The following is a 14,032-nucleotide window of genomic DNA, read 5'->3' on the forward strand; positions in this document are numbered from 1 at the left end:
AGGGTTACTATTGAATATAACAATGTGTATTTGGTAAACAACTTGGCTAATATTAACAAAATGATAGATGTTCACACACACAAAAGAGGTGAGCCTTGCACTAAATACCCCTTTCTCATCCAGTCTTGATACATCTCTCTGGGCAGTTTATTCATGTCCTTACTGGCATTCAGTATTTTCAATAATAAATAATGTATATAGTTTTTCTCTTTTCTAATATTTACATTCTATCAACCCATCTAAATCCATTACTTTTGAATACTTATGAATACATGTATGCATACATATACAATTTGTGCAAACAGTATATGCATTTGTTTCACACACACTCATGTTCCCTTCCATAAATATTTGTTTGATCTAGCAAAACTAAGGCTCCTCCCAGTTTTCAAAGAATCATAGGGTTGGAACAAGGGGTGAAATTCAGCACGTTCTGCAGAACTGTGGAAATTTTGAGTAGTTTGGAGAACCGGCAAATACCAATTCTGAGTGGCCCCAAAGTGGGGTGGGAATGGAGATTTTGCAGTATCCTTCCCCTGCCATGCCCACCAAGCTACGCCCACAAAGTAAATTTTTTTGAATTTCACCGCTGGTTGGAAGGGACCTTAGAGGTCTTCTATCCCAGGGGTGTAAAACTTGATTTCATTGAGGGCCACATCAGGGTTGGTCTGACCTGGGGGGGGGGCATGGCCAGGATGGGATGGCCAGCTTGACATTACTCATGTCGGGGGTGCTTGTGGTGGCCCGAGAGCTGTACCAGCAAAAACAGGCTCCCAGGCTCAGTTTTTGGCTGCAACAGCCTCCTGCAACTCTCTGCCACCGAAAACGGAGCTTGGAAGGGCCGTGTGCTGCCGAGTTCTGTTTTCACTGGCAGAGGTACCATGGGCCAGTCCTTCGCTATTTCCAGCGCGGCCCCACGGGCCAGATCTAAGCAGCCTGCGGGCCAAATCCAGCCCTCGAGCCTTGGGTTTGATAGCCCTGTTTAGCCTAACCCACTGCTCAAGCTAAGAGACCTTATACCATCTCGGTCAAATGATTGTCCAGTCTATTTTTGAAAACCTCCAGTGATGCAGCACCCACAACTCCAGGAGGCAAGTTATTCCACTGAATAATTGTTCTTCCTAATCCAAACACTCATATGTAACTAAATACCAATTAAAAGTAATGACTATGAACTATTTACAATGAACAGATAATATTTCATGAATCAAAACTGATAAAATCTCAAATCCCTGGATATTTGGCTTCAAAAATGTTATGTTAGGTTTAAAGATTTGGACTATTTTAAAAACAATGTTTAGACCTCCTAAATTTTAGAGAAGAGAATAACTACTAATAACATTTTTATTAGCAAAGCACATATAGAACAAGTCTTTAAAATAAGTTTGATCAACAACTGAAGAGTTTCTTTTCATATATGCCCAGCAAATGTATTTCATTTAAGAGTGTATAGAAAATTAAATCTACTTCTAAGACTGTTTCATGTGTCTTCCCAAGCAAAAGAAAAAACATCTAACAAAAGAAGGAAAATTTGCTGATTTGCTTAAAATAAGTAAAGAAACTGAAACATTTCTGATACATTTTTTTTAAAAAAAAGCTCCTTTGGTTTTAGAAAAATAGTGTAATTCATTTTGGGAACAGTACATGTGGGATCACTTTAAAGAGGTGATCCTCTATGCCACAAATATACCATTACACTATGATGAATAAATGTAGAATACAGAAATTGGAGTATTACAATTTTCCTGCAGCTGCCAGGAACACCATTCAAATTTAATATATTAGAAATAACTTCATTTTAACTTAACATTTGCAGCAGTACATTTAACACTATCCAATACTACTTCTAGCCATAAAGTATAGGGGGATGGAGGTATGCTACAAAGAGGAACAAACTCTCCTCAACGTGAATGTAAAGTGGATGCTGACATACCGAAGCACTTGAAGTACATAAATTGCCCACTCAAATTCTCAATGATTATCTGCGCAATTATTGCAGGTCTATGATTTCTTTTCAAATTGCACTCACACTGCCACTTAGTAACTGTAGCGCAGAGAAAGCACCCAGGGCTAGATAAATGCATGAGACACTTTTTCATCCTCTCCATATCACTGTGACCCCAGCCTGCCCTGACTTCCCTGTTGTTCCAGCTTTAAACGTGACCCTTATGCCTGAGGATGCACAGCAGCTGGGCCATTGTGGCAAAAATTTTGCTTACCTCACAAGGGCAACCAAAGAACAGGGGAATAAGTTTTGGCCCCTCTGACCTTCTATTTTCCACCAATCTGCCTGGAAGGAAAGCCAGATCTGGGTGAAGAACAGAGTAGGTTCCCAATAATAAGAGGACAAGGGATAAAATGATTAAATGAGTGGATAGTCTGGGAAAAGGCATCAGGTCTACACTGTGCGTGACAAATACAAGAAAAGGGTGGTCTACATTAGTGGCTGGCTATTCGTAGAGGAACGTGGATATAATGAAGGCATGCAAGAGAAGTTAAAGAAAATAAAAGATAACTCAGTCCTGGAGGAGAAGGAATAAGAAATTCAAAAGAAATTGATATTGTTTGGTATAGATGTAGAGGTGGTATCCAGCAGGTTCTGACCAGTTCTGGAGAACCAGCAGCGGAAATTTTGAGTAGTTCGGAGAACCGGTAAATACCACCTCTGACTGCCCCCCACCTATTCTCTGCCTCCTGAGTCCCAGCTGATCGGGAGGGAATGGGGATTTTTCAATAACTTTCTCCTGGAGTGGGGAGGGAATGGATATTTTACAGTATCCTTCCCCTGCCACGCTCATCAAGCCACACCCAGTACTACCCAGAACCGGTAGTAAAAAAAATTGAATCCCACCACTGGTTTGGTATAGCATAGGCAGAGGGAAACTCCATCCAATATTCTGTTATGATATCCTACAACAGCAATCAAGTAGTTTTCCTGGAAGGTGCATTAAGAGAAAATCTTTGTCCTGTCTCTTTCGTGGCCTAGTTTAACCTCAAGGGTTGACATCATAAACCATACTTTGTAGTACCAAAACTTACTATTAGTTTTCACAGTTGATTGTGGTTGTTAATTGGCTTTTTGGATGCACGTAGTGGCCCTTGTAGAGAAATAAGACATTGCGCTAGAAAGTCTTTCAGTTTGCTTTTCTTATGTTTTGGTTCTGTCAATAAAATTAAAGTACCTTAAGTCAAGCTCAGCTCTTGCTGACTTCATAGTCATGTCTGAGAGGTCGAGATTTGGCAGTGGCATGTTTTGCTATTATTTTCTTCCAGGACTTTTTCAGCTCTGAAGTGGGATATTACAAATATCCCAGCCGGTATTATTTCTCCCATCCAAATATTAAACTAGCCTAGCCCTGCTTAGTTTTTGACCCAGATGAGACCCAGATGTTGACATCCTGCTACACTCATTAAAATTACATAAAAGCTGAAGGCAGTATCGATGAATATATGCCAAAAACAGCAGCTGACTTGTAAGTCCTTTCCTTCATTCACTCAAGGAATGTAAGGCTTAGAAGCCCAAAACAGAAGGAACAGCAGGCTGCAATATTCTTAGTTTGAATGAATGTCCTTGACATTTGGTTTTAGGGCAAGATGAGTGCTTCGTAACGCATTCATGTATTAAAAACTAATGTTTCCTATTATGAACTTATTATTATTAAAGTTTAACAGCAGTGTTTCTCTCCTCTGGTTTATTTAAGAGCAAAAAATGATAGTCAGGAATATCATTTTCTGGATCATATTATTCTGTATTCCAGAACATTCTGCTAGGTACAAACTCTGTTTTCCTTGGAGACCAGCCTGGGGAAAGAATTAAGTTCCATAATTAAGTGTATGTGTACAACAGCATGTGTTGTCGCATGTCTTCTTTTCTTGTTGACAGCTAAACTGTGGAAACTTTGGAACAGAAATGGGTCCTGTTCATCGCTGTCTGTTACACAGATGGACTAGATGGCTCTTTTTCTTTTCCCCCACCCCTTGTTGTAGGAGCTTTTAGGAAGCAGAGGAACATTTCCAGGACTCAAATCACAATGGCCAAACTAGGAAAACATGAGGTTTAAACATATTTCAGGATGGCCTTCAGGAAGAGGAATGCAATATGCTTGACTGGATAACAGCATATGCGAGATCTTCGAATTTTAAATGATCACAGGTTGAATTGAGGGTTAACAATATGATAATCTGCCAAGCAGGGTATAGCTGCACATAAAAAGAATACAGGTAATCCTCCACTTATGACCACAATTGAGCCCAAAATTTTGTTGCTAAGGAAGATATCTGTAAAGTGGGTTTTTGCCCTGTTTTACAACTTTCCCTGCCGCGGTTGCTAAGTGAATCACTGTAATTGTTAAGCTAGTAACACGGTTGTTTAATGAATCTGGCTTTCCTACCGATATTGCTTGGGATTACATGACCCCAGGACACTGGAACCATCATAAATATGAGTCAGGTTCTAAACATCTGGATGTTGATCATGTGCCTATGTGGATGCTGCAACGGTTGTAAGTGTGAAAAAACAGTCATAAGTCACTTTTTTCAATGTTGGAACTTTGAACGGTCACTAAATGAACTGTTGTAAGTCGAGGACTACCTGTAGTAACTTTGTTCTATTCTACACAGCTTCTAGTGCTGTGCCCAGTTCTGGCCACCATACTCTAAAAAGTATTCCCAAATTGGAAGAGGGAAATGAAAGTAAATGGACTATAAATTGAAACAAAATGAGGAAACTGGAAATGCTCATCCCTAAGAAGAAAAGACCAAGTGAAAAATGATGGCATTTTTCAAGTACCTTTGAGGGGCACCAGAGAAAACCACAATTTACTCTCCCTGAGTAGAGACATAGAAAAACAGTCTCAAGTTACAAGAAAGTGGTTTTAAAATCATCTTAAATGACAAGAAAGCAGTTTTTAGTTCAGTGATGGAAAAAGTATTCCATGAATAAGAACAACTAAACAGCAGAATCAATTACCAAAGGAAATTATAGCATTCTGTGAAGGAAATAACTTCAAGCAGGAGGTGGCACACCTTTGGTGTGGATACTGCAATTTGGAGTTTTACACTGAGTAGGCACCAGACTAAATAACTCTTTCCAATTGTTTTATTTTAACTTTCTTAGCCAATTCTTGCTCCTTTCAACCCCTCCTTCCATTATGTACTGGGACTGGAATGAGACCACAGACAATGATTCCAGTTTTGAGTCAAAGAAAAGTACATTTCATAAGAACTAATACACAAGGGGAAACAAGCTCTATCTGTTAAAGCTCCAAACCATCATAGATTGGCTTTGCATTTATTGTGATAAATGCATTGCATACCACATTGTGGTAATTGAGAAATAAAGAACACAATGCCGGTATTAGCATTTACTTAACCCAGGGGTGTCCAAACTTGAGAACTTTAAGACTTGTGGACTTCAACTCCCAAAATTCCCCAGCCAGCATAGCTGGCTGGGGAATTCTAGGAGTTGAAGTCCACAAGTCTTAAAGTTCCCAAGTTTGGACACCCCTGACTTAACCATTCAAAGAAAATTAAGAAGCTTCTTGTATAAGCCCAAACAAACCGAAAGTAGACAAATGCAACGGTAACAGCTTTGTTGGATGTACACTCACATAGATACACACAAGCATAGTGAAACTTCTTCAAAGGTAAGCAGGTGTTTAGTTTATTCTTAGAGGAAGTACATCCTGTAGTGGTTTCCCCTTTGCCTCTAATGATAGCAGTAGCAATAGCACTTAGACTTATATGCTGCTTCACAGTGCGTTGCCACCCACTCTAAACGATTTAGAGAGTCAACATATTGCCCCCAACAATCTGGGTCCTCATTTTACCGACTTCGGAAGGATGGAAGGCTGAGTCCACCTTGAGCAAGTGAAAATCGAACTGTTGGTAGTCAGCAGAATTAGCCTGCAATACTGCATTCTAACCACTGTGCCACCACAGCTCATAATCCAATCATAGCAGGAAGACAAAACTGAGTTGATAGGGACAGCCTTGCTTCTGAAACAACAGGGACAGCCTCTTGTACACAAACTAAGCTAAAATTTTAGTTTTTTTAGTTTTAGTTAGAAAAAAACTAAGATGCAACATTGTTTTCATTCTTTCTATCCTTCTTACATTACTACTGGAGAGGCATTAAGACATTTCCAAAGACAAGACGAGAAGAGAAGAAATGAGGAGAAGGTGATATTACAAGATATCAAACAATAGCAGAAATGAGTCCAAAAGATGAGAGAGAGAGAGAGAGAGAGAGAGAGAGAGAGAGAGAGAGAGAGAGAAGAAAAAAAGAATAGGATATGCATAAAATTTGACTTTTCTGTTCAACAATATTGTGTGTTTGATTTGTAAACCATATTTAATGCATTAAGCCCATACAAATCATAAGGTGTTTACATCATCCCTATGCGTTTTTTTCAAATTACAAATTAAACAGTACTGGTATCGGCGTTGAAAGATACAAAAATTGACTGGAGTTTTACAAACATTTTGAAAGAAAGCATTGAAAAAAGAAAGATTGATTTTCAAACTCAAGGCACTGGACCAACATGGTTAAAAATCAGAAGCATCTAAACATCATTCCCAATTATAAGTGTTCAGGAGTTATAAAAATCACTCAATTATATTTGAAGTTAACAAATTAGACTACAGAAGCGTAAACAGAGTCACAATCTTGCTTTATCCATTTTATTTCTCAAATAGCCTCTTAGACACTTAGTATTTGAGAAAGGATGCCCTCAGGGTAACAAGAATCATAGGTTCTGTTTCCTTTGCTTCATTAAAATTCTCTTTCATAACAAAAAGCATCACAGACAACTGTTAGCAACATATGCTCAAAAGTAAAAGTCCACAAATAAATAGTATGTTGTATTAAAAAGTTTTAAAATGATGTCAAAGGACATATAGATACACAATGTAAGTGTTCAAAACAAAGCCTCTTTTCAAGCCAAAAGTTCCTAAGGGCATTAATATGTATACTAACAAAACTCATAATGTTCTCAAGCTTGTTCACACCTGAACTTTCATCATATTTTATAGCAATAACATATAAAGAAGCCCCTTCAAACCACAGATGGGAAAATACTTCTTTAGAGTATCTCAGATAAAAATGTTTTTAAAATTCTAGCCATTCCTACATTAATCTGGGATTTATTGCACTTGGGTTAACCAAACAAAGTTTATGTACTGTTATGGCTATTTTACACTTAACCATGTTCTAACAATGTAAATGAGCAGCATATTCATAATTTATCACAAGTTCTCAAAGATTGTGTTAAAAACAATAGGAATAAGCTATTTGTAGAGGACAATGGAAATAGCTTAAGGTGGATAGTTAAAGCTCACCTTGTTCACATCTAAATTAAATATGGAGCATTTAACAGTTTATATTACTTATTTTATACAACCAGTATAATGGTTGGTTATTTTAGGCATTTCCACAGTTCCCAAAAGGTCTATTTAATTTTTTTTTGTTTCCTCTATATATTGAAAACACTAAAGACAGAGCAGTTTTTTTTAAAAAATATGCAATTAATTATCACTACATAGTTAGTAACAGCACAATATTTAACAATTTCATCCATCAAATCCTGACTTAATTCCTGAATTTATAATGAAATGAAAAATCTAGTTGAAATGTTTCTGAGCTGCAAAAATGCATTGAATCTTTTTTCTTTTTACAATGGTAGCTCTGGTGGAGATGGGCAGTTAATAGGAAAAAAAACACAACCCAATGCTATTGCAGTGTATCACTTCAAACTCCAAATGGCAAAAGGCGGGGGATATAATATTAAAGGTAACAATGAGAAAGATTATTTAGTAGAGGGCTATACCAATTATTTATTTATTTCCATTTAATCTTGCTTTAAAAAAAAAGAAAATATTGCCTTAAATCCACAAGTCTTAAAGTTGCCAAGTTTGAAGACCTCTGCTATAACATTTCAAAATAAACATACATAGGGATTAGGCTGTATATCCTATTAAAACCTGTTGTATCAGTTTTAAGCAAACATCCTTCAGACAAAATTGCCTGCCAATTTACCACTAATAATCTTATAAATTATCATAGTTTGATATATAGGTAAAAACAATCGTATAGAACCACTTCACTTTCAATGATAAATACATGATAAATGTGGTGTTCTAACCTCATAGCTTTTATTTTTAAGCTATGCATTGCGGGTCTGTATGCTGAAGGTCTCCATTTATTTCCATACTCATGAAAAAGTTATAAATTAATCTGATATATGTTATCAGAAAATAATCCATGATCTCAATATTCCATGGAAGTACATCAGTATGACTTTACCATGAACAAGCATACAAATTTAAGGAGATAATCTCACATACACACAGAGAGAATGTAACCTATCAGAAGCCTTTCCTACATAACAATACTGAAGCTCCAGAGGAAAGCTTCCTCTACATAACTTCCACACAATTTAGCAGAGCTTTTTGTGGAAAAATAAATGCTGTTTGTAATATTTTGGAAAAGACCCTATGCATGTTAAAATCGAACTTGCATAATCCTGGTGCATTGGTGACTGTGAATCTTTAGGTTATATATAAAGGGGGAAAATCTGACTGTACCAAGCTGAAAATATTTAATTTACAGCATGGAGATCAGTTTTACATTAAACCAAGAATGTTTTACTAGGAGAAGCATGTCACTGCTCTGTTTTTTTTGTTAATACCACACAGAATGACTTGGGTGTGTAGATAAGAGGGTGTTAGTAAATTAATACTGGTCCTCCATTTCTCCAATGAAAGCAAAGTGAAGCAGAAAACCTAAATGCAATAGCTGAGTTAATTTCACAATTACAAATCTAAATAGTTAATTTAAATAGCACTGGAGGCACGCTTAAATTTTAAAAATACATTAGGGTAAATATGGCTTTCTAAAACAAAAAAGCAAAGATCTTTGTTTTCATTCCCATCTAGTTAATTCAGGTCTAGCTGCATTACTGCAAGTATATTTCACAACAGCTTAAGGATACCCACCCCTTGCTGACAGCTTTTTAGTGTTGATAATTTTGGCAGCATATTCTTGTCCTGTAGTGATTTTCAGGCATCTTCTCACCACTGAGAAAGCTCCCCTGGAAGTCAATAAACAAGAGTAACATAAATGCCAGTTTGGGGTATGCTACTTAACCATCTAACAATCTGAACAGCGTTAAGAAACAAGACAATAAATAAATATATTTTTAGAAAAAAAACGTTGCTTTAATTTAGGGTTGTTGCGATGGATTTAAATTGTAAGGAAAAGGTATCTTCTTCAAATATATTGAATGCATGCACATACAAGAGTAAGTGGCTACCTTAACCCCATAATTGTGTTTTCACACCCATTCTGTGTTTTACTGTGCTTCCATTCAAAGGCGTGTAGGCACATATTTTTTGCAGGGCAGAATGTGGTAACATTTTATCCATTTTCCTCCTTTTCTCCGATATAAACAGGCATAACACCCATTCTATTGAAGCTCAAGCCTCCACGGAATGGCCTGGATGCCATAAATCTCACTGCCACTACCTGCAGTTTTAAGCACGAGCATTCGTGTGCAATTCCCTTGCAGAGCGAGCACGGAAATTAGGCTGCTCTCAATGACTGGCTCCCAACGCTAATCCCCCGCCTGCCATTGGTCAAGCATTTTCAAGCCGTTTATATAACAGACTTTAGATAGCACCGAATTAATGGGGTTTTTTGTTTTGTTTTGTTTTGTTTTGTAAGGAAATACAGTAATAATAATAATAAAAAAGAAACGATAGGGGGAAGCCGATGGTTTAACTCCGAATTGCGCTCTTTTCCCCCTGTACAAAATGCACCTCTGGATGACATTTCCTGGTCCTTAAACGTGGGTCAAGCCTCCCGCCGCCCACGTTGCTTGTCGATTGCCGCCGTTCGAATGGACGTCCGAATGCAAAAGCCACCCACGCTGCCCAAGGGCCAATTTCGTCATCGGCGGTTCTCCCTAGGATCATGTGTCCCTTCCACTTTACGGAGAGGCGGGCAGGGTGGGGGGAAAATCCCGCGTCAAAACCCTGCTCCGGACAAGACCGGCCGCTGCAAGAGCTGACAGCCCGTAAGAAAGCGGAGAGGAGAGCGGGAAGATCTGCCAGGAGCGGATGGCACAGGAGACACACACACAGACAGAAACACGCCCTGCCGCCCGGGCTGAACTTTACGCGTCAATAAACGAGGCAGCAGCTCCCGGTCGGCAGCTTCACGCCGAGCAAAACGGGCGAAAAGCAGCCGACCTTTTCCCCGAGTATTCGCGTTCCTCTCCCTCCGCCCGGCCACCAGCCCAGCTCGGGCTCCCGCAGCTCAGGCTGCCGGCCCCGAAGGAAGCCAGGAGGCGCCGCTGAAGAGCGCGCTATCCCCTCCGCGAGGGGCGACCCAGGGGCAGGGCTCGACCCAGCGCAGCTCCCGGGCGGGCGCGCCATTCCTCTCCCAGCTGTCAAAGCTCCTTCCCCACCCCACCGCCCCAAAGCCCCTCCGGCCGCCGCTCGCTAAGGCGAGCCCCTCGGCGGGCTTTCGGCCACTTACTTCCCAAGCTCCTCAAAGAGCTGATACTCGTCGGTAAACCTGGTGCAGGTTGCGGTCGAAGCCATCCTCTTGGTCCGGCTCTGGCAGCCCCTTGACGCTTCTGAAGGAAGGAGAGAGGACGGCGGAGGGAAGGTGGATTCAAGCAAAGGGGGAGGCGGTCAGGACGGAAGATGGGAGGGCAAAGGCGCTTCTTCTTCTTCTTCTCCGCCTCCTTCTTTTCCTCAGGGCGAGTCTCTGTCACGCTCCTTCTTGGCAGCTTCCTGAGACTTTTCCGGCTGGCTTGTTTGTTTGGGAGGCGAGCCGGAGGGGAGGCAGAGGCGGGCTTCTCCGCGAACTTCCCTCGGGGTGTGCGCGCGTGTGTGTTTCTCCCTCTTTTTTTCGGCGCGCACGCTTCGGGGGTCTCTCCGGGAAGAGCCCTGGCTACGTTTCCATCCAAAATGGAAACCCGAAGCCGCCGAGAAAAGGCTGGCGTTTTACGCGGGGGAAGCAGCAGCAGCCGCAGCCCTCGGGCGGATTTAACACCAGGGAACGGGACGAAGCAGAGGCGGGGGAGGATGGCCGCCTTGCCCTGGCTGTTTCGGGCAACCTCCGAAACCGCCCCCTGTCAGGACCGCCTCTTTCTGCCGGGAGTCCCCCGAAGCGCCCCTTTCCCGAGGGCTGCCTCGCCAGCGGCGCCTCCGGGGACTCTCGCGCTCGATCCAAGGCAAGGGAAGCCCGAGCAGCAGCTTGTCCTTCTCTCTCGCTCTCTCTCTCAGCAGCCGTCTCCTTGGTGGGTCTGGCGGCCGCTTCCTCTCCTTTTCTCTCTATACTACACCTCCCTCTAGCGACGGGTGGACGAGCCCCGTTGCCGGGCTGGACGAGAGCGGAGCAAAGCAGCCACCGATCTTCCCGGCTTTCCCTTTACGTCTCTCTATACCGACTGCGGAATGTGGTGTCCTATAGGTTTTTTTGTGGCGAGTTCCATGAGCGCCCCCTCCCTCCCTGCTCCCCCCTCCCTCCCCGATTCTTTGTTCCAAGGCGTGGGAATGAGCGAACGTGTGAACGCTTTTGTGTTTTTTTTGCCAAGGAGATCGCCTGCAAGGCAAGACTTGGCAATAACGGGGGCCGGCTAAGGAAGAACCGCCGGGCCAAGGCAATCCTTTTGCACTTGGCTGCCTTTACCGCAGGGCTTCACCTTTACGAAACGACTTTCAGCCCCCACAATCGCCCGGCTTGGGAAGCAGGCGACGATCCCAAGCGGGTTCTACTCCCAGGCGGTAGGAGGGGAAGCGTCCCCGCCCCGCCCCGCCCCTCTCCTCCGCGTTCCATTCCTCGGCGTCACAATCGACGCCAAGGCCTCGTGCGCTCCATCCGGCCACTCTCCGCTTGGAAGCGAAAAAGGGAGGAGAAGAGAAGAGAGCAGCGCCGCTTCCCCGGTTCTCGCGAGACAGCCCAGCCTATTTTTATGGAAGTGGTGGCCCTTGGCTTGGCTTGGCTTGAGCTGGGAACGAAGAAGAAGGAGGATGCGCGGCTGGAGGCGATCTTGGTTACTGGGCGCTGCGTTTTTTTTAAAAAACGGAAGTCTTAATTTAAAAATAAATTCTGCATTATACTTTATAGGAATAAGAGCGTGTCGAGATAAGCACATAGTCGGCATGCTACATTTTCACACGCGGGGAAGCCTCCCGCTCGAAAGGAATTCCGAGTCACGTCCTTCAAGCTTAGATTAGAAGGCTGTGTGTGATGCCGGTACTGTATGGTTTTAGACGCGACACGGTACAAACCTTCCGCATAGTCCGTGCAAACGAGGGTGCAGATAAATGGTGTTGGGGGGGGGGGGATACCTCGCCGAAGTCCATGAAAGCAAAGGACAAAAGGGGGATTGAAACCAAAATAGGGGACTCCAGTGTTCTTCCCTTTGCAGAGCGATGCGATTTGGGCTTACACACCACTCTCTATTGGTCAGCCCGATTTAAGATACTGCCATGCTTTCTAAAGTTGCAATGTCTGCTCTTCGTTGAGGAAGCGGAGCCGCGGTCGAAGGTAGCATTAATTCCACACTTCAGAAATTCCTCAGCCTCGCCCAGTTCATTCATCCTCTTTCCAACTGACGCCAATATTTTTGAATAAGGAATATGCTACAGGGTTTGGGTATTGTCTTTTATTATGATTATGACTTACTGGAGCTAATAATGATTTTTTAAAAATCAGTACAGCTTGTGGGTTTCATTCCTGTTGGGGTGTGTGGGTGCATATTTTCATGAATTATGGCAACTCTTCCTTCTGGCACTGGTCATGTTTCCTGGAGCCTTTCATTGATAGTAAAGCAAGATCTTAAAATTAAAAAAAAAAATCTTTACATTCTACATATGGGTTCAAATAAAGCCTATCAGGTCAAGCTTATAGATATCAAGGGAAAGAACATTATAATTACAGAAACAGACAAAAATAACAAATAATAAATATGAAATTATAAGAAAACTTCCCTTTCAGTGCAGTGTAATGTAATTTTATTTTTTTCAAGCAGTCTGTACATTTTATACAGAACTTATTTTTAGAATGTAATGATAACAGAAGGAACACATTTATCAAATTATGAGACTAATAATCAACTTAATGATAATTTTAGGGCATGTATGAGATGTTGTTTAATATTGTGGTACTCTATGTGTGTTTATAATTAAAATATAGGAATATAAAATATTGCAAACCATTAAGCTATTGCCTTATTTGTACAGCCTTAAATGGCAGTGGCTTTTAAATAATGTGTGCTAATTGGCAAAGGACATTCAGACTATAATTTTATTTTGCAAATGTTCTGTCTCCTCTTAGTCATTAGTACAAATGGTTACCAAAGGAAAGATACAATCCATAACACAACACATCCTGGACATAAATTGTTTCAACTTCTACCCTCAAAACGACATAAGGGCACTGCACCCCAGAACAACTAGACATAAGAACAGTTTTTTTTTCCCCAAATGCAAGCAATAAACAATTATTTGTTAGATCGCCATTGGCATCTCTCTGGAAAGCTAAGAATCTCATTTTCTAAAGTTAATCTAGGATTTATAATCTCAAAATAAAATAAAACTAAACAAATGCTGGAGCATCACTTGTTAACATGTATGAATAACTTTTCATTGGGAATCCAAGTAAGCTAAAGGAGGCTCCAAATTCAGGGAGATTGAAGAGGAAAACATCTAACAGATAATAGCAATAGCACTTAGATTTATATACCGCTTTATAGTGCTTTACAGCCCCTCTCTAAGCAGTTTACAGAGTCAGTTTACAGACTGCTGCACAATCTGGGTCCTCATTTCACCAGTCTCGGAAGGATGGAAGGCTGAATCAACCTTGAACCAGTGAGAATCGAACTGCTGGCAGCCGACAGAATTAGACTGCAATACGGCATTTTAACCACTGCACTACCACGGCTCTTCCATAATGATGGAATTAGTTATGTCATAAGTTGACTTGTTCACAAATGCAAGCAATAAACAGTTATCTGTGAAG

General features: G+C 41.4%; 1 protein-coding gene across 6 annotated transcripts in view; it reads right to left on the bottom strand.

Moving 5' to 3' along the window:
* CAMK2D (calcium/calmodulin dependent protein kinase II delta) overlaps positions 1–11,270 on the bottom strand; it is a 144,252-nt gene extending 132,982 nt beyond the window's left edge. For 4 of the 6 annotated variants that reach the window (XM_081960017.1, XM_081960015.1, XM_081960016.1 and 1 more), the window contains exons 1-2: positions 10,538–11,257; positions 8,995–9,089 (exon numbers count right to left, since the gene is read on the bottom strand). In XM_081960017.1, coding sequence (XP_081816143.1) covers positions 8,995–9,089; positions 10,538–10,602 — 160 coding nt within the window. In that variant the 5' untranslated portion in view covers positions 10,603–11,257. Of the gene's footprint in view, positions 1–8,994; positions 9,090–10,537 lie in introns of all 6 variants that reach the window. The other 2 variants (XM_081960018.1, XM_081960019.1) reach the window with 2 other exon arrangements.
* Between the last annotated feature and the right edge of the window lie 2,762 nt (positions 11,271–14,032).

The sequence above is a fragment of the Natrix helvetica genome, assembly GCF_964273705.1.
Source record: "Natrix helvetica genome assembly, chromosome: 7".
Lineage (NCBI taxonomy): Eukaryota > Metazoa > Chordata > Lepidosauria > Squamata > Natricidae > Natrix > Natrix helvetica.